Genomic DNA, 24970 nt, shown 5'->3' on the forward strand with positions numbered 1-24970 from the left:
GGGAAAGGGAAGCTTTTAGAGTGAGGGATATAATAGGGAATCACACAATAAATTAGCCAGTTGAAATGGCTTGCAGAGAGATGGCTACCTTAGTCTAGATTAGAAATGGCAGATAGAGGGCATTCTCTTAACGTTGAATTTTGACAACCCCGAAGTTAGCAGTAGCCAAGTGTTTACCCAAAATTGGTCATCGACAAATTGATTCAGTTGTTCAGGAATTCCTGATCACAAATCCCCAAGAATTTGCCTGCCTTTTTGACCAGAAGATTTACCACAACCCCAGATCCCTCTGGGATTCTCTCTGCTTCGTCTCCCAAATAGGTCAGGCAGAGCCAGTGCTAACCCAGACTGCTGGGGGTTGGGGGAAGCCCCCGCCACCCTGGTCAGTCTAAATCAGCTTTTATTTTCCTTTAGCTGAAAGGATGTTCCTTCATGAAGTCTTCCTTCCAGCTGAGTCCAGATCCTGGTAACCCTCCACCACACCGAGCCTCCACAACCCAACCACATGGCGCTTGCTTTACCCTATCTCTTGCCAGTGCTCTGGGTGGTGGAGCTCTGGAACACACCACTCTGCTGTTCCTCACAGCCCCACACACCGTAGGGGTGACTTTTACATGGCTCTCTTTGAGGTTAATGACTGGAAGAAAGAACAAGTAGTTAAATACATTCTCCCTTCAGCCTTTCTTTGTAACTTGAGGGTTTTGCTGTTTGTATTCCATTTTTATTTATTTATTTTTCTTAACCGTTTTAAATGGGGCTTCACATCCTAGCAGGCCAGGTGAGGATGACTGTTGCAGTTTTCAACGCTGGGGTTGGGGGGGGCGCTCTGGGAGCAGATTGGGGTGGGGTTAGAAACGGGGGTTGGGGGTTAACAGTTGAGGCAGAGGGAGTAGCAAGCTGAAGCCCTGACTCTCAGGTTGATGAGGAGTAAGTGCCCCGCCTGGGTGCCGCCTGTAGTGGGCAGGCTGGCTGCGCAATCAGCCACCAAAGGACACTTGGTGAGTCTTGGGCAGAGGTCGCCGAAGGTGGCCTGGCCCTCCCTGAGCCTCTGGGTGATTGGGTGACAGGCAGAGACAGCCCCGAGGCCGTGCCTGCTTCTCTCCTTGAAGAGAGACTCCCCTGGAAGAACCATGGAGGCAGACACAGGCCCAGGGCGTGTGCAAAGGATCGCTATCACAGAGACATTCTGACAGGCACCTCTGCTGAGAGAACATTTTCTGTGTGTTGGAAAAAACCACCACCCAACCTCCGCGCCCCCACCAGCTGGCACGGTCCCCATGATTTTTGGCTGCCGCAGCAAAGCACTGACTGAGTCCTGCCAGGAGAAACAGCTTTGAATTCAAATATAAAGCTAATCAGAATATGGATCACACAAAGCTGCCAGTTATTTGATGGGTGTTGGGAGTAAAACACACCCACCGGCTCAGGGACCGCCCAGGGGCATTATCTCTGATCAGCAATTCTCAGAAACCATGTCAAATCTTTTTCAAAAGGCGAGTATTCCCACCTGCTCTCCCATCCCATTCAAGGCAGCCTTTAAGTCCAAGGCCTTGGGCATATAGAGGCCATACAGAGGTTCTGGAGGGCGGCTTCCAAGGCTTCAGAGCCTCAAGCCTCAGGGGATTACAGAGCCGCTAGAGGGAGGCAGCTCTGTGCGTTCCGTGTTCCTGGATCACGGTGTTTTCTTTCACCAGCAGGGGATTGTCCGGTGGGCTGAAGAGCAGAGCAACGGTGGGAAACTGAGGCACAAGAAAACAGACTCTGGACTTGCTGGAGGCCAAAGCTCCCTTCTCTACCCCCTCCCCCTGACCTTCAAGCCCTCTGGAGCTGGCAAGTAGGACGGGGTGATAACAGCTGAGCCTGAAGCCAGCCACTTTCTGCCCCGGGCCTCTGAGCGAGCTCCCTACAGTTTCTGCACCTGGGAAAGGCTAGTACCTGCTTTAGCACGGTGGCGTTCTATACAGAACGTGCCCGGCTCTGCACCTTACCTCGGAAACCATGAATGCTCCTCAGCTGCCTAGGGGGTCATCGACACCAAATTACCGAGCGTGGAATTTAAGGAAGAAATTACCTGTTATATCTTACATTCCTAGTTACGCTTCTTCAGATGGACTGAACTTGTTTTCAGAATGACAGAAATAGAGGACAACGGTGCCCATGTGATGGGTTCATGACCTCTAACGTGCAACCCATGCTGGCCTGAGAGGTGCTGGGTGTGCTGGGGAGCGTCACGGACGGCTGTGAATGCGGACCTGGTGTTGCATAGCGATACCTGGGTGTGAATACCTGCGGCGAGCCCGACGGGTCCTAGTTGCGGGAAACAAATAGACGAAATGTCCTTATAACCTGCAGCCCACTGACAAATACCCTGAGGCAGGCGGAGTGTAACATTCCTCAGGAAACTCCCAGCCATCTCGACGTTAATGCCTTGCTAGAGGAAAAAGCAACCTTAGCTTGACAACAGCAAGGCCTCTGGTAGCCTGTGAGCCTTTGTTTTGTTAATTTTACTTAATTTAAATTCAATTAGCCAACATAAGTACATCATTAGGTTTTATTGGAATTTCCCTAATCTTTACCCACCCCCCAACCCCAAAGTATATAATCAGTTGCTCCTCACAGTCCCGGGCCGCGACTCTTTCTGCCCGTGGGTCCTGTCTCCGTACTTTAATAAAAGCACCTTTTTTGCACCAAAGACGGCTTGGCCGTCGGCTCCGAAGCTCACCACCATTGCAAAACTCCATCCCTAGGACATGGCAGATGTGACTGCATTCATGACTCTGCATGAGGAGACGGGGATACAGAGAGGCTGAGTGCCTGGCTTAAGATCATACAGGCTGCCAGTCAAAGAGCCGGAATTGGAGCCCAGGCACTGTGGCTGGGAAAGCCTAGCTGTTGACTGTCACCCCCCACTGACCGCTGGTAAGATTAGATACAAGTAGATGGCATTAGATTTTCCCCGAAACAAAATGTATTAAGATTACGTTCTGGGAAGCTGTATTCATACTTTTCAGAATTGCGTATGACGCCTGCTTGAGTCGGACAAAATCTTCAAAGTAGGGCTGTGTGAAGTTCCGTTTACCTGTTGCAAAGTCCTAGGCCCGATTCTCTCATCATTGATGTGTGGGGAGAAGCCGGCGGGCCACACCGATGACTGCAAGAGGTGCTATAAGGTAGATGACAGGGAGAACGGGTGTGTCACTTGGAGGCACTGGTGGGCTGGCCAACAGTGAACCACCAGCCCGGATGGGGCGTGGTGGTGGAGCGGGAGGGCAGTGGGAGTCCTGGTAGGTAGCCTTGGCCAACTGCCTGTTCCCACGTGTAAATACTCCCATCTTGGTCGACCTCAAGCTACTATCCTGCCAGTACTGAGTGAGGAGGGGGATGAGGTGCCAAACAAGCAGCTCTCCCAGCCTGCATCAGCTCACCACGACTCAGAGAAGACCCAGGTCTGTATCAGAAACCACAGCTCCAGGGGGATGGCTGGGCCAGTTACCAGGTGACATATGCCGTTAAGAACAGAGGGGGCATGCAGAGAGCGGGAAGGGACCGCAGACAAGCCCAGGACTGTGCTTCCTTGGCAGTATCCTTCCTTTAGAAGACATCATGTGCCTGGGTCCTTCAAGCCACAGTTCATTGCTGCTTCCTTTGCTGTCTGAGGTTAAATTCCAAGCCCCTCATTGTCATGTTTCAGTGGGGTCTTCACCAACTCTTCTTCTGTATATAGGACAGGTCCTGCTACGGACTGAATGTTTGTGCCCCCACAGAATTCAGATGTTGAAGCCCTCCTGTGATGGTATTTGGAAGTGAGGCCTTTGGGAGGTAATTAGGTCACGAGGTAGGGAGCCTCCATGACGGCATTAGTGTTCTCTTGAGACAGGAAGAGAGCTAGCCCTCTGCCTCGTGTCCGCCCTGTGAGGATATGGTGAGATGGGTCCTCACCAGACATAGGTTTGATCCTGGAATCCTCAGCCTTCCTGAGCTGAATCACCCCCTTGCTGTTGAAGCCACCCGGTCTGGGGGTTTGGGGTCCAGCAGCCCACGCGAAGACAAATCCCCTCTCACCTGTGCTTGAAGAGGGCTCCTCCTTCTTGATAAAACTGCTTTACCTAAATTCTCAAAAGACAGGAGTAGTTTAATCTTACGCTGTTTCCTCTTCAGCTACCCTCAGCAATTTTTTTTTTTTAGATTTATTTTTTTGAGAGAGAGAATGAGAGAGAGAGAACATGGGAGCGGGGAGGGTCAGAGGGAGAAGCAGACTCCTCGCTGAACAGGGAGCCCGATGTGGGACTCGATCCCAGGACTCCAGGATCATGACCTGAGCCGAAGGCAGTCGCTTAGCCAGCTGAGCCACCCAGGCGCCCTACCCTCAGCAATTCTTAACCAACTGCTGAAACTCCAGTCTTCGTCACAGCCTCAGGCACCCGGGATATGCTGGTTGGCCCACAGAGCATAGCCAGACCCCACGGTCTGCAGGACAACTAGACCTGCTGAACTGCACGCTCACAGCACCTGCCCCCTGCCGCCGGCCTCGCTGGAAGGGCGTCCTCCGACCCGGAGTGTGCGGCCAGTCCCCCAGGCCGTCAGAACTGCTGCAGGGGAGGCCACGCATGCTCCGAGTCTCTGGTATCACCACTGCATGTGGAAATATGAAACCCAGTTAGAAAGGGACCTTAGAAATCATTTCTCAATTTTTTCTAACTGAAAAGGAGAAGTGAAATGTATTAACAGCCAGGTTTTTCCTTGTGGTTCTCTCCGTCTAGACCAGTGGTCCTCAACAGGACAGTGGTTTTGTACCCTCCCTCCAGGGGATATTGGGCAATGACTGGAGACATTTTGGTTGTCAACCCAGGTGAGAGACGCTCCTGGGATCCAGTGGGTGAAGGCCAGAGGTGCTGCTAAATATCTTACAATGGACAGGACAGCGCCACCCCCCCCACACACACACACAACAAAGACTGATCTAGCCCAAAATGTCTGTAGCAGAAACCCCAGTCTCTACACATAAAAAATGTTTTCCTAAAACTAAAGACATGGCATTCTTACTCCAAGAAGAAATCATATCCACAAATCATATTTTATTAGCTGTCCAATGCCACCTTCCATTCATGTCCTGTGTTTTAATTAAATTTTATGAACTACCAGTACAAATCAATACAATGCATTTTTTTTTTTTACACACCAACAGCTTGAATGTTCTTGAGGCTTTTAAACAATGAGTTGACTGAGGGCAAACAGAAGGCAAGGAATCACAAATAATTAGCTCATGCATCTGGTGCTGGCTAATAAATAAATAATTTTCACATGAATGTAGAACCACTCAGTGTTAACTGTATTTTTTTTAAATAGTTGGAAACTGTAATAAAATGCGATTTTCAGAAGCATTTTGGCGACTAAGTAGAACTGTTTCATTTAAAAAATAGTTACTTTCCCCTAGATGGGGGTGGGTGAACGTGTAGCAAAATCCTCCATCCCACTTGACTCTGGCAGATGGAGTGATCTTTCACAAAATACATTTTTCTGCATTTCTTTTCATAAAAGCCAGCAGCCAGGAAGAGCACCCTGCTTTGAAAAAAGATAGTTTGGTTCACACAGTATACTTTGGTTTATTTAAACAGCTAAGAAAGTGGTCCCCAGTTCTCCTGAGGAGAAAATGTGTTTTCTGACTTTTGAATAAATCAAGGTATTACCAGTCTGAATGAATTTCCTTTTCTGTTAAGGTAAAAAGTATATCTTTCTTTCCCTCCAGTGTTCAGTTGCTCCTCTTGGGAAATACTCTTGGATAAAGTATCTCTATGTCTCAATGATCAGTAGCCCCACACCATGCCTTCCACATGACCAAAGGTCTGACATTCAGTGTCTGATGGGATCAGCATTTGGTGTGTCCTTGGATATGGGGCTCGATCTGAACAAAAAGTTCTCATAATACACCTACAAGTATCTTCTTAAAAGATATAAAAAATGTATGCTAACTTGTGCTCTCTTAGTAAGGCTTGCAAATTGGTAATTAAATAAGCAGAATATAACTCATAAGCAAAAAAAAGTGCATTTTTAAATAAAATTAAGAAATGGGGATGGTTAAAACTATAATAAAAAAGATGAGCAGATTATTTTTGGTTAATCTTGGATGGAAATGACACAATAGTTTTTTTTTTTCGAGTCCATTTGGTTTTGCTTAAATATACTCGCAAGGATCGCTGTGAGTGTATCTCCGAATCTCACGAGCACTTCCGGGCACTAGAGCCCTACCATGTAATCATTCCTAGGGGGAGACATGGGCTTGCCTCTCATCCCAAAGAACTTTGATAAAACTGGTCTTAATTCGTGACTATTTCAATAAGCACAAAAGGTAACAGCTCTCACTTTGCTGTAAACACAATCAAAACCTCCACGCCATCGGGCTTATAACCTCACAATCATTCTGCCTTTGTCAGACACCGCTCGGGATGCATTTGGGCTACTTTTGCAGGCAAAGTGGGAGATTTTAATTCCTGTTGCGTCCAGTCAAATAGGCAGAGAGAAATCAGAGGCTCTCCCCGCTCCTCTCTTTTACTAATCAGTTGAATTCTTCTTTTGCCCTTTAGGGAAATCTTTTCCTTGTCACAGCCACGTGTTCGGTAATCACAAAAGGGAAAAAATAAAAGGTCTCCCCAGATCTAGCCCCGGGAGTTCATGTTTTTTTGCTGCTTGTCTTCTGTTTCTGTTTGCGAAGGTGAGCCTCTATCTCGGGCCTGAAGACCAGCATCCCCAGCTGCCCGTGGGACGCCTCATTCATGGCCTTCGACTGCATGCACATCTTGTACTGCTCGGGGGTCAGTTCGTCCACGCAGTGCTTCTCATGCCAGAGGTGGAAGAGCCCCCGCACAGGCGTCCGCACCACGATGAGGTTGCTGTGCAGATACTTGCGATAGAGGTGCACGTCCTCTCCGCCCCAGCCTCTGATGTCCAAATCGAAGCCACCTGTCGGGAGAGAACACAGCGCTGAACCAAGCCGTGCAGCCCCCTCCCGGTCTAGACCGGCTTTCCTCACCTGCACCAGCACAGCACTTGGCACGCAGAGAAGCAGCATCCAGGGGAGACGCTTTACTGCCCCTCCGAACGAGGAGCGTGTCCATCCGGGAAAGAGAATTCAGAAATCCTGAACAGAGAACTCCGCGGCAGGGGCAGCTGGCACCAACTCCTGGAGATCCCAAGACCGCAAGGAGCATTCCTTCCCAGCGCCCACCTGCCTTCATGAGCTAGCGGCGAGGTGAAGGAGCAGCCTGAGCCCCCAGGATGAAAACTCTTGCATCTGTTCAAACGTGGCCTCCTGTCATTCAGGCCGAGGGAAGCAGCGGCTTGCTGCCTGACAGAGCAACGGGATCCCAGAGTGAACAAAATTACGTCCCACAGAACACTCTGCCTTTCATGGACTGAAATGGTCCCGAAGGTTGTGTGGCCGCCCCAGGCCGGTGACGTGACACATGTTTAAGGGACTGGTCTCACCGTGCTTCACAGTGGACTCCTCCAAAGTGACTAATGGGCCCCTCAAGGCTCACCTTTGTAAACTGAGATGCCCCATGTCTTTTCTTAACCTAAAGCCCACTGTGAGCCAAACAGAACCAGAGAAGACTGGCCCCTTTTTGTCATTGTTCCTTTCTCACCTAGGAGCTTTATTTAACTCCTACAAGAAATAGTGAAGTCATCCTCAGCACCTTCCACCAGAGCCCCCACGGAGCCCCCACGTTGCACTGCTCTGATCAAGGCTGTCACTGGGCCCGGAAGGGGGGCTCACACACAGGGAAAACTGCAGCCTGCCCACAGCTGGGCTCTGTATGCAAGTGATCTGTGCCCACCCCCCAACTCCATGGTGGGCAGGTGTACGATATCGAGTCAGGGGTCTGGAATTTGCGTCTTGGTTCGGCCACATCACCTCTCTTGAGTTGTGGTTCCTTTATCCTGAAGTGAACTAGATGTCCTAACCAAATGAGATAGTCATGTAAGGGGCAGCACTTGCTTAGCTGTAACTGATTTATTATCATCGGTATCATTACAACTTAGTAAATAGACGGAGCAAAAGTAAGATGCCTACAAATAATTACCAGATGGCAAAGAATGACCGGGGTCCAGATGTGACCCAGAGATTCTGAGGTCATGTCAATGGCTCACGGAGGAAGAGCATCCTCACCAGCCTACCATCCCCCCATGTTTCAACTGCAGCCATGCCCCATCCTTAGGAAAATCCAATTATAAATTCAAATTTGATAAACATACACCATCACGAAATAATCTTTCCCTGTATATAGAGCAAGGAAACACAGAGTTTCTCGAAATGGAAACCTGCTTTAGAAAGAAAGATGGGGGGGGGGGATGCAAATCTCCATGCTCTTTGAGGGCGGAGCTTCCCTGACCCCAAGCCAGGGTCTACTCTGAGCCCCTGAGCCCAAGATCAAAGTTTCTGGCTTGTTCATTCAGATCCTAGTCAAGTATAATCCATAATTTTGTTTGTTTTGAGGCACATGAGTAGGTACCACTATGGGAAGAGGGGTGGTATTTCCAAGGGGGACAGGAAATGCTCTGTTCTCCTCCAACATCCCTCACTTGCTATGTGGTCCCTTTGCCCTTGGTCTCTTCAACTGCAACCTAAAAGGCCTTTCCTCTCAGTGCTCTGGGAACCTGTGTGTGTGTGTGTGTGTGTGTGTGTGTGTGTGTGTGAGTGTTGACAGTGACTATACACTCAGTCAGAGCTTGAAGTAGTATCTGGAATTTTCAAAGGTTCAGCAGAGAGAAATCTGAATCTTTTCCATATGTGATTTTCCAAAAATCCCCATGTTGTCCTTATTTTTCTCCAGTGGATCCCGCTACTGTGGAGGCCCAGAATGTTCTGCAGGAGAGGGACCAGAGCCAGAACTAGGTCAGAAGGAGGCATGGGGTGGGGGTGGAGGGGTGGAGACTTGCTTCGAAGCTGCCTTTCTGCAACAACTGCCTTTTCCCTCAGATTGTGTGCCGCATCTGGGGTGACCGAGAGGGTCTGGTGGAGATTAGAGGGGCTCGTGTGTCGCCCACTCCCACGCCTCGTCCTGGTCCAGCCCCCAGGTCCCTGACAAGAGGAACGGCCTCTTCTTAGGAAATGGCACCACCTTTGCCGTCCGACTCCTGGGACCCTGCCCGGCCCCCTCCTGGGCTGCTCACGGCCTCTGGGCGGCAGCAGAGGTGCAGGCTTGGGGCCAGTCCCTCCGACTTACCTATATTGATGAAGTCCGAGCGGTACTGACAGGTCATCCCAAATCCAAAGTCTCTCCAAAATCCAGTCTCCTTCTTTATGACCTGCAGGGAAAGCACTGTCGTTTGAGTGGACAGAAGTAGAGCGTATTCCCATACTCATGTAAGCACTGCTACATGGGGGGCCCGGCCCCCCACTGATAAAGAGCCAGCACAACCGTGTGGGAAACGCAGCTGGATTTGAGTCCTCTCCACCGGGTAGGAATACACTGAACTCACCAGTTCCAAAATGGGCCTTGTGAGTTTTGGCACGTCTGGTTGGAATGTTTCTAGGGTGTAGGCATGAAAACACACACACACACACACACACACACAAACACACACACTCAAAAACAAACCAGGAGAGCAAGTTTTTGAGCAGCGCCATGGAAAAGCCACCTACGTGTCTGGCCCGACACCAGCGCCAGAGAGAATCAGAGGCCTCGGCCCCTCACACAGGGCCAGGCGGCGAGCCAGCAAAGGGCTCAGGAAGTGGAGAAAAGGGAGAGAGAACAACTCGGAATTCAGCTGCTCTGGCACAGGGCACACACAGGACTCCCTCAGGGAATAAAAAGAAAACCCGAGAAGGCAGTGTGTTACTTCGGCTCTGCTAACTCTCACTCACCGAGGTAAAGGGCACCAAGAGTCCAGGTTCTGAAGAAAGTCTCTGTCCATTCACCTTTAAGCTATTTTAAAACCAAACAGCGCCCAAAAGCATCTGTGGTGGTGCCAGGCTACAGGGCTGCCGAGAGGCCGTCCAAGCAGCAACTGTCTTCCAAAAGCGAGACCTGGTCCTGCTCAGTCTCTCACTCTGCAAGTAATTTTCCAATGTATTTGCTAAAGCAGCAAGATTTTTTAAAACATTTAATTTTTTGGCTGAGGTAATTCTGGGGCTTGTTTTGAGACCTTAATAGTTCTTTCTCATTCTTGAGGTTAACAGAGGTGCTCAGTGGAGAAAGTCACCTCTCGGGGAAGGGAAAGGGAGGCCGAAGCAGGTCCCCCTCCACTGGGATTTCTGCATTTTCTGCCTGCCAAGTCTGGCTCCCTTTGCTGCTCATCAGAGACTGTGTGCAGCAGGGGGGATGCACCAGGGTCTCCTCCCAACCTGACCATTGGCTGGCTTTTCTGCCTCAGGCAGGTCCTTCACTCTTCTTTGAGCCTCTACTTCCTTTCCTATAAGTGAGGAGGTTGAGGGGCGCCTGGGTGGCTCAGTCGGTTAAGCATCCGACTCCTGATTTCACCTCAGGTCATGATCTCGGGGTCCTGCGATTAAGCCCTGCATGGGGCTTCGCACTGGGCATTGAGTCTGCTTAAGAGTCTCTCTCCCTTTGCCCTTCCCCCCCAAATAAAAAAAAAATAAGGGGCACCTGGGTGCCTCTGTTGGTTAAGCATCTGCCTCTGGCTTGGGTCATGATCCCGGGGTCCCGGGATTGAACCCCACATTGGGCTCCCTGCTCGGCGGGGAGCCTGCTTCTCCCTCTGCCCTTCCCCCCGCTCCGGCTCTCTCTCGTTATTTCTCTCTCTCAAATAAATAAAATCTTTTAAAAAGAAATAAAATAAAATAAAATAGAGGAGGTTGAGCTAAATCTCCGCTAAGGTCTCTTTCTAGCTCTACCATCCAAACATCTATCCTCACTGCTCTCCCACCTCCCCGAAGTTCCAAGTTATCTCCATCACAGCCTCGGTTATATTCCATATATGGCTCATGGAAGGACTGTGAACTTAAAAACTCTTTTGCTCTGTAATCCACGAAACCATCTTATCTTCACTACAACCTCCTCACAGACATGGCCTGCACTGATGCGTGCGTCAGGGCTGTTGAGGGAGCGTGAGGACCGAGAGAGGTTTGGTCAGTTAGCTTCTTCGGAACAAAAGCCTGTTACACAATATCTCCCAAGTGACAAGGCAATTTCATTAGTATCAGCTGGAAAGATTTTGCAGGGAAGGAAAGTTTGGGAAAATCTCTACTGAGTCATTTTTTAAAAAGAACAGTTTGTTTCATACCAGGTACACGGTTTCTGTTGCAGCTCCTAGCTTAGTATCTTTCTGCTGGCCAGGACACAAACAGACAAGGCCTCTAAGCTTCTGGATAAAAATGGAGTCAAAGAGAAGGGCCAGTAACCAAACGTCAAGCATTTGGCTGAGGTCTATATGGAATCTAAACAAGAATGCTCCAAACAGGAAGCACAATGGGCCAGCGCTTGGGAGGAAAGACAAGAAGGATTGCAAGAGGTGGTGACCCCAGACCTGGGCTGTGGATGCAGTGCCCGGCAAGACTGAACAAGGTAGAGTGACCCTCACCTGGGGACAGTGGGACAGATACAAACTGATTTATGAGCTGGGGAATGCATTCTTTTTTTTTTTTTTAAGATTTCATTTATTTATTTGACAGAGATAGAGAGAGAGCACATGTAGGCAGAGAGGCAGGCAGAGGGAGAGGGAGAAGTAGGCTCTCCTCTGAGCAGGGAGCCCAATGCAGGACTCGATCCCAGGACCCTGGGATCATGACCTGGGCCAAAGGCAGACACTTAACCAACTGAGCCACCCAGGCGCCCTGGGGAACGCATTCTATAAACACTTATTAATGTTGGCTTTTAAGTTGGCAAGCCAGAAAAAGCCACTATCTGAAATGCTCCTTGAGACTGAGCCCTTGGTGGAAACGGGTTTGATCATACCCTACCCATGGCATAGAACGTCAGGGCAAGAGGGGGTTCACTTCTGACAGGCTCTATCACCCTCAGCTGGGCTGAGTCACTGGCACCGTGCCCGCGACCGGCAGCCTCGTTGGAAGTGAGCACTCTAGAGCACACATCAGATCACAGCACGTTCCAATTTAAAACCCTGCAGGGGCTTTAATTGCAATTCTCGCTAATGCAATTAGAATAAAACCCAGAGAAAACCTCTAGCCTGCAAAGGTCCTATGTGACCCGACCCCTGCCTGCCTCATCCATCTCATCCTCTCATGCAGAATCTCCTTCTATTCTGCCCCAAGAACACACCGGGCTCACAGGTCTCTAAGGCTGGACACTTGCAGATCCCCGACCTGGGTCACCTTTTCCCTGCTCACCACTGGGCTCTGCTCCAATGTCACTTGCCTAAAGCAGTCATACTGACCCTCCCAGCTAGTGTCAGCACACACCTCCACCCCCATCACCACCATGTCACTCTCTAACCTGTCACCTGGTTTATTTTCTCTATAACACTTAACAGCTCTCTGAAATTATCCTGTTGATGCATTTGTTCCTCTCTTTTCTGTCTTTACCTACCACCACTGGTGAACATAAGCCCAGGGCCTTGGGCTCGTTCACAGCCCCCAGATCACTGTCCAGCACACAGCAGGTGCTCAATAAATGCTTCTCCAATGAGAGAATGAGGAGCACTCCTAGGGCAGAGAGGGCTCCATGTCAGTGGAAACAGACATGGTTCAAGCAGGGAACTCTTGAGCGGCTCAGCGAAGGCCTAGGAATTCCAGTGAGAAAACTAAGCATCGTGTGGCTTTGGACGCACAGACAAAAACGTTTTCACCTTTCTGGGCTCTGAGCAGAGGGCTCTCCTGCTTAGAGCCTCGGCTCCAGGCATGAGAAGCTCCACTGCTCTGTTCAAGCTTCGAAAAGATACACACCAATGATGTTTACTACAACAGAGGAGGAAGAAACCCTCAGATAAAGATTGTATGTTCAAAGAAAAACATCTTCTGTCCTGAATTTCGCCGATCTGTTTTTAAGTGCTATCCTCACTTTTAAAAATGTCTCTCGAGGGCTGGCCTCCTCTCAACTCTTGGCAGCCCCGGCTCTCTCCCCACCTTAGATCGCGGCAGAGCCCTGCAGGGCATGAACACACCACAAAGGACAGCTGTCAAGCCCGCTCTCCCACAGGAAGTTTCCAGACCCGCAGCTCTGCGGGCGATTCATGTGACGGGGGTGATTCTTTTCTATCGGGACCAGAGCACAAAGCACAAACCAGCGTCCCTCCCCAGAGATGTGGGAAGGCGGCGCCCTGCAGCTGCACGGGGAGCTGGGAGGCAGTCAGCGCCTGTTGGTTTAATGGTGCGGACTTGGACAAGCGCCCGCGAAGCAATCTGGGCCCTGAAATAAAATAAATAACAAATAGGGAGAGTATTTCCTCTAAATCAAAGAGAGCCTCCCAAGCACCAAGGTTGTGTTTGTCCAGGCTCACATTCATGAGAAACGCCGGTGGTACATACCCCGTGTGGCCCACAGGCCCCACACACTCAGACGGAGCCCCGCCTGCTTTAATGCTCTTGAAATTCTTAATAATTCCTGAGCCAGCGCCCTGTCCTTTCATCGTGCACTGGGCCACGCCAATTACGGAGCCAGTCCTGCCTGTGAGCGGCAGACACCCTAAGCTTCAAGGGCTTTGGTGGCTGGGTTGGGTGCCCCCTGCCCCCACATGGTACATTCCTTATCATCGGGGCCTGGAGGGAGGCTGCATGGGGTATACATGTGCCTTATAGTGTGGAGGTAGAATGACTTGGCCAAGCTAACTCAGCCAGTTGTGGCTGAGCCCAGACCAACACCAGGATTGCTGGGACCATTTCCATTTCTTGAGAAATACAAGCTTTCACAGAATTGGTCTAAGAATGGACTCAAAAGCCACCTCCTGCAAGCTTTGTACTAACCCACATTTTCCCACAAGTCTTCTTTTATTGGTATCTGCTTAAAAAGAATAAAGTGTCTTTTGAAGCACTCTGAGGCCAAAGAACCTGTCATTGCCACTCAGCATCCTCAGCCCCGACCCCATCACACAGGGCAGGCCTCGAGTTCCCAACCCTCTCACTCACTCAGCAATCTGAGCAGTGACTTATGCCTGTGAGCTTCAAGTTTTCATCTGTGAAACGAGCATAATAATGCCTCTCCACCTTACTGGCTATTCCACGAAAGAAAGCGGGCGCCATGCTGGCTTCCGATAGGCTGTGGATGGCATCTGTTAATACTACTCTTGGTACTCAGTGAGTGCCTTCTTCCCAAAAATACAGAAGCAGACTAAAAGGATGGGCTGTGCCCAGTCAGCAAGCTTTAGACATTTAAACTGAAATGCAGATTAGCGGTAAAATACTTCTTGGAAGGGGGGAGACAGGCAGGGTATAGAATCACAGAGGGTGAGGACGGGAGTCAGTACACCATTTACACACTGGACAGAGTAGCACAGAGTCACTGGATTTAAATGATGGGTGGGATGCAGGGCAGACTGAGGTGTCAGGCAGCAAGGGCATCTCCCGGTGAGGAGAGGGCCCGGAGGGGAAGGTCAGCACACGGAGAGGCGGGGCAGGTATGCTCGCTTGGCAGAGCGGCAGAGTGGGGTATCTGTCGAGTGGGGACCACACGCCAGGTGCTGGCGTTTGCAGCCATTTCCTCGGTCACCAGTGTCAGAGTCAGCGTGGGGAACAGTTAACCCCAACAAGGCATCAAGGCTGTGGGGCTGTGATGGAGCCCGCCCCACCCAGCTCACCAGGATTGTGCATCCAGTGACGTCACTCTGGGGCCTCCCCAGGCCACGGTGAGGGTACTGACAGCATGGAAAATGGCAAACACAATGAATCAGGGCTTTTTCTTCCCCTCCTTTCTCAGAGAGTGGGCTGTTACACATTTACTAGCACACCACTGGCTTTAGGCCAGAAAAGATGATTTAAAGTGGGATTAATCTGTGTTTTGGAAAGAAGGTGAAGGAAAGACTGGATGATAGGGGGAGGGAAAGGGTCTATAGACGGAGGAGGCAGGAGTGGCCCCAGTATGAACAAGGCTTGAACTAGGAAAGTGGAATATCTAAAGTTAATAATTATTTAAATCAGTCATTCCTTTCTCTCTGAGCTGTTTCTACATTAAAGCATCAGCAAGGTTTATCTCAGGTTTACAACTCAAGAAACTGAATGTTAGCATAAAATCCCATGATTTCACATACTTCTAATCATTAATGGTCTGTACTCAAAAGTAAAGAAACGAGTAGTCTGAATGCACGCACACATACAAACACACACACACACACCAGGAATGTGGCTTCTGGCTTTAGTCTGAAGACAAAGTGTTATCAAACAGCAGTGGCCACAGCCTGAGAAGCAATGACCCGCACGGGGACTAATGAGGTCACGTTCGCAGGGCTGCTGGGACACTTGTCTTGTGCTTGCATCTGTGAGTACTTTTTGTCGTAGCTCCCTCCTGGACGTGTGTTCTCCCTCTACCTTGAGCCAGGGGTGGCTCTCAAGAATATCTATAGATTTCAGATCTTTCAGGACCGAGCCAAAATGAACCCTTGCTAGGAAGTTTCTCCTAACTTACCATCCCTAACCATCTCTTCTTATTTTATACCTTCTCAGCACCTACACATTCTGTCTCCATTAAATTAATTTCTGTAGCCTGATGTTCTCCTTTGGAATTTTTGTCAGATCATTTCCTTTATATTTCAGCCCTCATCTAGATCCTAAGCCAATCTGCTTCCACTGCACTAGGGTAAGGAAATCCTGCTTTGGGCCTGAGTTCTGCTACTAGCTGGTTGTATGATCCTGGACAAGTCTACAAAAACAAGAGAGTAAAGTGACCTCCTCCCCAATCACTCCCGAGCATATGAAACTCTTTCAGTTCCTCTGACTCCTCTAGAATGTCCAGTCCAGTTCTCTGCAGGCAGCAAGGGCTCCAGAAATGGCGCATCCAATAACAAACATAATCAACATTTTCCTTTTGTGGATGGAGAACCTCCTGTGTCTCAGAGACAGCTGCTATGTTTCTCTGGACTGACTCGCCATGAATACTGAATCCTAACAGCAAACTGACATGCTCTAGAAAAGCTCTAAGGTATATTTGGAAGTAAATGTCCCCAGTTACAGGAGAATTCTGAGGCTCTAGCTACGCACACAGCGATCTGAGTTCTGCTTCTGCTTGACCATTAATTCTGGGGATCTGAGAAACTGGCTTAGGGAAACTTGTAGTTTCCCTTTGCACCTGCTTCTTTGCAGGAATGGTAATAAAAGGATAAAACTTTTAAAGTGTGGAATGAAAAGAATTCCTTGCAAGTAAATAAGATCTTTATGAGTTTGAAGTTGAAACATTAATCACATTTGATGTCAAATGTAAAGAAGTACTTTATTTAAAACCAAAGGAATTTATATTCTGATTGGTTGAAAGAAAATAAATCCTGTATCCCATTTGCCCCTCAAACCCTAGTGGAAGCTTAGAACTCATGGAAAGGAAACAAGAAGGTTTGTGTCTCAACAGAAGCGGTATCACCCTAAAGTAGATAAAAACTGATTCTTGGGGAATGAAAAACTCTTACCGTATTGACATATACAGCACACATACACATAGTTACATAAACAGATATTCAGTGTATCTGTGGTGTCGGAATTTCACTGGGGGAAGAGAGAACTATATTTTTACCATATCGTGCAGCATGGGCCCAAAGGGAAACCATGCTGGGAAGGGTGAGGAGTAAACCTCATCCAACCTCACAGAACCCAAGCTGAAACCTTCTGGAAAAGATCACTGTATCAGCTGCCAGAGGTTTACTGGAGGGATGGGGCCAGAGAGAACAGGTTTTGCTACTTCTGGAAGCTTAAAGACAGAATCAGTCCTCCGAACGAATTTCAAAGCACACATGTTTTCAATGAAAATCAATTTACTCTCCCATTGCACAGAAGCATGAGAGAGAGACTTGGTTCCTTCCCATCTTCATGTTCACACAGCACATTTCCCTTCTCCACCCTAAGACGTACTCAGTGGGAAGAGACACAGCGTTGCCTCGAGACAGAGACCCTCAAGGCAATGAAGAACAGACAGCCCCAGGTCAGCTGTCTCCTGATGGTTAGCCTGAGCTGGAACACAGCTTTAGACACACCCAGCTGATCTCTTTGCAGGAAAAGGTCAGAGTCCAAGTTGGGGGTGACAACAATAAAGGGGAATTTCGTCTCCGAAGGGCAAGCCTACACGCGTTACAGAGACCCTCTCCTGGCTTTACCTCATCCTCCTGTTGCCTGCACTGCTTCTCTGTTAAACGGGCTCATTGCCGCCACCGCCACTACCACCTCCACCACCACCACCAAAACCATTCAGCATACAGAGATCCTTGGTGTCTGTGTGGTTCCACTCTCCATGACCTGTGAACCCACGATCTTAGCAGAGGAGCCCCTCCAACGTTCTTTAAGAGCCACCTTGCTGGTGACCATGTCCCAGAGGGGCTGTGATATGTGGGAATGGCGGCATGATGGGACGGGCACTGGATCTGGTCCCCCACTGACTCACTCACCGTGTGACCTGGGGTGAGCCACCCCTTTCTGGCTTCTGTTTGCCATCTGTCACCTTTCCTACCTGGGAGCTTTGTAATAACAAAGAGAAAATGTGCTGCATCCATAATGCAATAATCCTAGTTTCCAAAAACCATATAAGAAAACTATGAAGGTGTGAAATTACCTTTCTGTAAGGTACTGTTCTATTTATTTTCCACTTTTAAATATTGCAAGCACTTTTAATGGACAAGGCGCTGGGAGCAAGGGCCAGAACGTCTGCCAAACTTAAAAATTACTATGGGAATCAATCCAGAGATTTCCACTCACCTTTACTCATGGTCAGGCGCCCCTGGTAATGAAAGACATGAAACAGAGCCAGGCGAAGGCACCTGCGGGGTGATTACTCACCAGCTGCTGTTCTAAGGGAGGCACTGCCTCGTGATGGCCGTATATTATGCCAGGATTGTACTGACTGAAAAGGACCGGATAAAATACCTTCTTCCCTGCAAACCAGGAAACAAACATTCACTTAAAGCAACAGACAAAACTATTAGGCTGGTTCACTTATATGCAGCCCTCGGAAATAGCCCAGGTATTTGCATCCACTTTTCCTTTTCTTATCACTCAGCCCTAAAACAGATCTTGGAAGTTCTGCACACCCAGACCACATGGACAGACTCTCTAATATCTCTGACCTCCTAGCACAGATGTGGTATTCAAAATACAGTCGGTGGGTGGCTCTGGCAGGCGTAAGAGAGAGTTCTGGTGCCCACCCCCGCCCCCTTGTGGGAGTCCAAAGGATGGCTAGAGGGGCCAGGGTGACTTCAGGCAGCAGGAGTGGATTTAGGGACCCCAGGGTACTTGCTCTTTACCAGCTTACATGGAAGAGCTTCTGTATTTTAACAGTAGTTATCAGCTGAATATCAACCTTGGTTCGAGTCAAACTCTATGAAAATCACTTTCCTGTTGTGGGTTCTTTCTGCTCCGAGCCCTTTTTCCCTTAGTACGCGCCCACAGCCACTCCTTTCCCTTTAGTTTCAGACAGCTTTCCAGCCCCTGCCCTCCCACCACACTTTCTCCCATGGATGGTCACTAGGGCTGACATCCCAGCTGAAAATGGGAAAGGGGTTACAGACTGGAACTTAGGATGAAAAGTCCCAGAATTATGGTGGCTGACAGGCCCACACTGACATCAAAGGAGAAATCAAACCAGATGATTTTCCTTTTTTTTTTTTTTTGTCATGGCAGTAAAATCGGGCCAGTACAGAAGCAGGACATCAGAGGGAAACTGTGAAGGAATGAGTGCGAGTGTGACAGAGCCAAACACCACCGTGGGGGAGAGAAAGGGAAGAGCCGACTCCTGAGACCCTTACCTGGCTGTGTGTTCAGCCTACATGTATTGAGGAATTCGGCGGTGAAGTAGATATCGACATCACAGAAAAAGAGAAGGACGTTGCTTCCTTTCCAGAAGCGGGCTCCAACATCAAGTCCCTTTCCCCGAGAAAACTCTCCATTCAGTTGGATGAAGGTAAAGTTCCTGAAGCTGGCAGCTCTAAAAGGGAAGGCTGGATACAGTCACTCATGTGCTCATGCACCCAGGCGGACAGAATCCCTTGGAAAACACAAGACCAGGGCCCATAGTTTTTGTAACCACGAGGGCACTGAGACTACCAAGAAGATACGGAATGACCCAGACTCACTGGAAACTCACTGATATTAAAGGTACCAAGAACACTCAGTGAAGTTTTAACACCAACTTACTTCAACTTACTTCTTTCTCTAGCAATTTCCCCACAGTGAAAACTGCACTGTTATAGCTAATGGATATTCTCTGTGAGAGAGAAACTTGAACCCGTGGAGACTAGGGGAACAGAACCCAGGACGATCTCCGTGCCTTCCAAGCCACCCGAATGAAACCACTGGACCAAAGAAATAAAATCACACTGGAATGGCCCCACCTAGTGTCTTCTCATCTGTACGCGACTGGAGACCAGGCACGATGGTCTTGATGTATGTCTAGCCCCAAACAGATTTAAACCTGGACTCATTCCCCACCTTCAGGTAAAGCAACAGAGCACGGTAGGAAAACGAGACTTGGACTCAGATCACGAAGGCTATGCCACACCTGGCTCTCCTATAGATTAACTCTGTGATCTAGGCCAGCCCATTACTCTCCTGGAAGCTCAGTTGCCTCATCTGCAAAATGGGAATAAAAACACCTTCCTTAACTACCTCACAGAGTTATTAGTTAGATCAACGCTGCCAAGAGCATAAAGCAGTCTGTAAGCATCAGCTCTCACTGTCCTCAGCCCAGGCAAGGATGCCGAGGCCTGTGATGGTTAAGCCAAGCAACACCTTTCTTCATTTGCTCTTCTTTCCCAGGGACAGCAGAAACTTCTGAAATGGGGCATGTCTTGAGCAGAAGTTCCAGGAATTCATGTTGTACCTAGAGGGACAGGGATTGTCTTTGGCCAGACAGAACTAGAGAACAACTCTGAGTCCTATTTCAGCTCCTAACCCTGCCTATGCAGCGGGGGGGGGGGGGGGGGGGGGGGGGGGGGGGGTTGCCTTTGGCAAAAAACCCTTTTCCCACTCACGCCACCCATCTGATCGTAATGGTTCCTCTCCTCCCACAGCCTGGGCTCTCCCCTCACCCACTCCCCATTCCTAAGGCCTTTCTCATCTTGATGTATTCAAAACAAGTATAAAAGCCCACTTCCATTTCAAAGTCTCTATTCTGCGAAACTCTCTTGGGGGAGGGTCAACACAAAAACAGAGTCAGAAGCTTTTCAAATGCGAAGTTGTGCTTGTACCGGGTCATGTAACCAGCTGAGCAGAACTGGTTCTGCTCCCCATTCCTTGACGTAACATCTTCTTTCAAATCTGGGCCTGAGCTGGGTTTTTTATCCTGGGAATCTGTGGGCCCAACCTCGTCTGAGTCCAGTGCCAGCCAGATATGCTTTTCAGATTTCGATTGAGGCATGGAAGCCTGGCGCCTAGAAGAACCCTGGTGTCTGCATCAGCAAACCTGGATCCGGGGCCGAGAGCCACACCCGCCCCCACTAGGTGCTCAACAGATGTGTGTGGAAAAGCGTGTCAGCAGACGAATGGCTTTCATCCCAGCGCTGTCTCTCATCTATTTAGGGAAACTCATTTTGCTTCTCTTGTCTCTGGTTCCTCATTGCAAATCTGGTGGAGCCCAGTGGGCCCTTTCCATCCTCAAATTCTGTTTTTCTGGGATTCTGCATCCAGTTCAGCATGGTTCTGCGTGTGCTGGGGTCCTCCTCTGCTTGCACTCTCCGGGGAGGTGGCCGCAGGTCATATGTTCTGTGAACAGCACTGAAGTCATGTTCCAGAGCCTCCTCAGCGCTTGGCCTGTTCCCTGGTGAGGACAGGGCTACCTCCCTGACTCACAGATGCACGTGCAGGTGGAGAGTGGCCCCTGCAGTCATGTTCACATCTCCTGGAGGCTTCCACGGCCCTGCCCTGGCAGGTCAAACTCACCCCACTTCTCCCTGACCTGTTTGCACAGTTTTCAGGAAGGTTTCACCCTTGAGAGGCACCTGGATTTTCCCCTCTTCATCTAAGGGAGCCGACTGCCAGGTCTCACAGGACTTAGCCACATCCTGGGGCTCATCTTTTTCTAACAGCCGGTATTGGGTCTCTTTCTTGATTCGTCTCAAGGCCCATACCCTTGGGACCCTCCCAGAATGCGGGGATACCGGTTAGCTAGTTGGCAGAGCAGGAAGGCCTTCCTTCTTCAGGCTGTATCTGACTCGTAATTCAGGAGCCTCCTCCAAGAGGTTTTCCAGGATCTACCGTTAGAGATCTACCAACAACAAGCAACCTTCACCAAAGGAAGAGGGATGCAGTTCCTGGATATGCTGTGTTAAAGGAACTGCCCAGTTCTCCTCCTGGAACAGCCTACGGTCCTTTGTCTATATATATATCAAATGTTTACAGAAGTTAAGTCATGTTGAATACTTAAGAACACAAAGCGGCCCTAGAAACTGAGGAAACAGGCATTAAAGCTATGACAAGACTATATGTGGTTGACCCCTGAGACAGCTGACTACTGCAAACTTAGAGGGCAGAGTGGTAATGTGATGGACACCCTTACCCAAGATGTGAGTTAATCTAGTTTGTTCTATCCCTAAATCCCCCAAACCCTGGCCTGAGCTGCTCTGCTGCAGCAAAGGGGAGGGCAGAGAGGAAGATGGGGGTCTGAGCTTGTCTGTCACTCAGGACCACCAGGAACAGGGCTGAGGAGAACACCGTGCCTAGTGCTTAAGAAGACCTTAATTTGGAAGAACTTTTTAAGCAAGTCTTAAAACATCCATTTCTAGGCTTCAATGTGTTTCCTCTAGAGAAAGAGAATTCAGGAAAATGGATGCCAAGGGACCCTGCATTTGGCCCTAATATAAAAGGCAATCTGCTTCCTTTCTCCTCAGTCAAGCTCTCTACAAGGATGAGACGGTCCACGTTCTATCCGTGGTGCTACCCAGTCTGAATGTGCACTTCCAAGCCACTCTCAGTGCGCCCACAGGCCATGCACAAAGCTGCAGGGTGTAGCACTCAGCTGTCCCGTCTGCACCGCAGTCCCGCTGCCCAATGGGGGCCCACACGCACGTGGCGCCAGTAGCCTCTGCTTCCCCATCCCCCCAATCCCTGCAAAGAACCCTGCCGCACCCAGCTCATCCACCATGACCAGTGCTGGCCAGCAGGAGACACAGGAGACACGTGGTTCCTGCCGGCCTCCCAGCATACACATGTGACAGCTGATTCAGGGAGTTGGACGTGAGGGCACACAGAGGCAGGGCGGGGACAGGGTAGTGGCTGGCCCAGGAAGCACCATTAGCCAGTCATGGGTGTTGGAGAAGGCCCAGGGCTAACTCTGCCATCCGTCCGCAGTTCCCGGCATGGCTGCCAGGTCACTGCGCTCAGCTGTGAGTCTATCTGCAGATGGGTAATAGTACTGGCCTCCCTCCCGATCACTCAACCCAAGCACGTTTTATAACTGACCGGTATCTGGAGGAGCCCCATGCTCTCCTCTCTGCTGCCAGGAAGGGCCTCAGATAATTAACAAGGATTTTCTACTAAGAAAGGGGGCTGAGCTGGAAACACCAGAAAAAGAATCAGAACAACGTTACTTTCTCTCTTTTCCAGAGCAGAGAGATTAATACACTGTCAAACATCTGGGCCGGCAGTGGATACCTTCCTCTCATCTCAAACTCATCAGCATCAGCTCTGGAGCATAGCCCACAACAGAATGACGAGAAACTAGCTTCTGCTGGATCGCCCGGCCCCTCCCTCAACACGTCCCCTGTCTTCACTCAGAAATGCTGCTCACTGCTTGGGCAGGGGGACTCGCTCACTAGGCCGGAGCAGCTCTGCTCCACCGTGTATGAAACAGAGGACGAAGGGGCGGTGAGGCCATGCAAAAGCAAGGACACATTTCAACACAAAACCCTGATTCGCCCCAAGGGGGTCTGGGAATGCACCCAACACAGCCACGAGGCTGTAACCCAAAAATGCAGGCCACAGAGGTGCACAGGCAAAGACCCTGTTTTGTCCTCTGCCCATGGCCCCCCACCCCACAGTGACCGTCCAGAAGATGATCATGGCTGGTGTGCCATGTGCCTCCTGCCTCTGCACCAGGGTCCCTCCTGGAATGTACTTTCTCCTTCCAATCCAGGCTTCACAGCCCTAGTTAAGTGCCACCACCTCTCTTTTTTTTTTTTTTAAGATTTTATTTATTTATTTGAGAGAGAGAATGAGAGATAGAGAGCACGAGAGGGAGGAGGGTCAGAGGGAGAAGCAGACTCCCCGCTGAGCAGGGAGCCCGATGTGGGACTCGATCCCGGGACTCCAGGACCATGACCTGAGCCGAAGGCAGTCGCTTAACCAACTGAGCCACCCAGGTGCCAAGTGCCACCACCTCTTAGGTCTTGCTACAAACTGAAGTGGCGTCTTTGGGCTCCCAAGCACTTTGCCCAGTCCTCCCTCCGCCCTCCTGTGCCCGGTGCATTCTTGTGCCTTTGCCTGTACAGACATACTGGATGACCTAGCAAGCTGTAAATCCTGGTGGGGGAATTGCCACCCCCCTTTCTTAATCTGCAGAGATGATGTGGCACTTTGCAGTGCGTGGCACACGCAGGGATACAGTGGATGATCAATAAGCATCAGATGAATCGAGGGGTAAATCCACAGGAAAAGCTGAGGTGTATCTCAGACCTTCACTGTTGGGGGGCACTGCCCAGAATTCCTCCTTCTTCCCTCAGGTGGGTACTGGGGAACCCCCCATACATCATCAGCAAGAGTCTCCAACCAACAGACTCCTAAGGACAGACATAAACCCATGCTTTTAGAAAGATGACAAATATGAAATAACAGAAAAAATGAGAGCTGAGAAAAAGGAGATACAATTTGGTTTGAAATAATTAATTTATCCATACAAAGAAATGTAACATTTAGTGGCACACCTAAAGTAATGGCCTGGTAAGGAAAGCGGGCCCTTTTCATGGCAGAATAAGGTCCCTACATTTGATACTATGCAATTTCCTACTATGACTCCAGAATATGTAGTTCCAAAAGGCCCCATGATTGCTCACTATTCTTCTTTTCTTCTTGAAATGTATTATTGACTGATGAAACTCTCAAGTTTCTCATTCAATTCCCTCTTATATATAATAAGGCTGGTGCACAGGGACTCCTCCAAGTTATAAACAATTATTCTGCTAGACGTTATAATGACCTCAGAAAGCTACTGTTTCTACTGGAGATTTAATTTCTCTAAATGACTTGCATTTCCCAGAATTGCCGGATTGAAAATGATAAAAGATCTTTTTTTTTTAATTTTTTATTGTTATGTTAATCACCATATATTACATAATTTGTTTTGGTGTAGTGTTCCATGATTATTGTTTGTTCATAACACCCAGTGCTCCATGCAGAATGTGCCCTCTTTAATACCCATCACCAGGCTAACCCATCCCCCTACCCTCCTCCCCTCTAGAAACCTCAGTTTGTTTTTCAGAGTCCATCGTCTCTCCTGGTTCGTCTCCCCCTCTGACTTACTCCCCTTCATTCTTCCTCTCCTGCTATCTTCTTCTTTTTCTTTTTTCTTAAAATATGTTGCGTTATTTGTTTCAGAAGTACAGATCTGTGATTCAACAGTCTTACAAAATTCATAGCGCTCACCGTAGCACATATCTTCCCCAATGTCTGTCACCCAGCCACCCCCTCCCTCCCACCCCCGACCACTCCAGCAAACCTCAGTTTGTTCCTGAGATTAAGAATTCCTCATATCAGTGAGGTCATATGATACATGTCTTTCTCTGATTGACTTATTTCACTCAGCATAACACCCTCCAGTTCCATCCACGTCGTTGCAAATGGCAAGATCTCATTCCTTTTGATGGCTGCATAATATGCCATTGTGTATATATACCATCTCTTCTTTATCCATTCATCTGTCGATGGACATCTTGGCTCTTTCCA

General features: G+C 49.3%; 1 protein-coding gene across 12 annotated transcripts in view; it reads right to left on the reverse strand.

Annotated features, from left to right (window-relative positions):
* Positions 1-5062: 5062 nt before the first annotated feature.
* The window catches only part of CSGALNACT1 (chondroitin sulfate N-acetylgalactosaminyltransferase 1), a 337597-nt gene continuing 317689 nt past the window's right edge, over positions 5063-24970 (reverse strand). For 10 of the 12 annotated variants that reach the window (XM_027598297.1, XM_027598294.2, XM_035726078.1 and 7 more), the window contains 4 exons: positions 18844-19022; positions 17879-17973; positions 9222-9303; positions 6668-6957 (listed from right to left, as the gene is read on the reverse strand). In XM_027598297.1, coding sequence (XP_027454098.1) covers positions 6668-6957; positions 9222-9303; positions 17879-17973; positions 18844-19022 — 646 coding nt within the window. Of the gene's footprint in view, positions 6958-9221; positions 9304-17797; positions 17974-18843; positions 19023-24970 lie in introns of those variants that run through there. The other 2 variants (XM_027598300.1, XM_027598301.2) reach the window with 2 other exon arrangements.

This window comes from Zalophus californianus, chromosome 2, assembly GCF_009762305.2.
Source record: "Zalophus californianus isolate mZalCal1 chromosome 2, mZalCal1.pri.v2, whole genome shotgun sequence".
NCBI lineage: Eukaryota > Metazoa > Chordata > Mammalia > Carnivora > Otariidae > Zalophus > Zalophus californianus.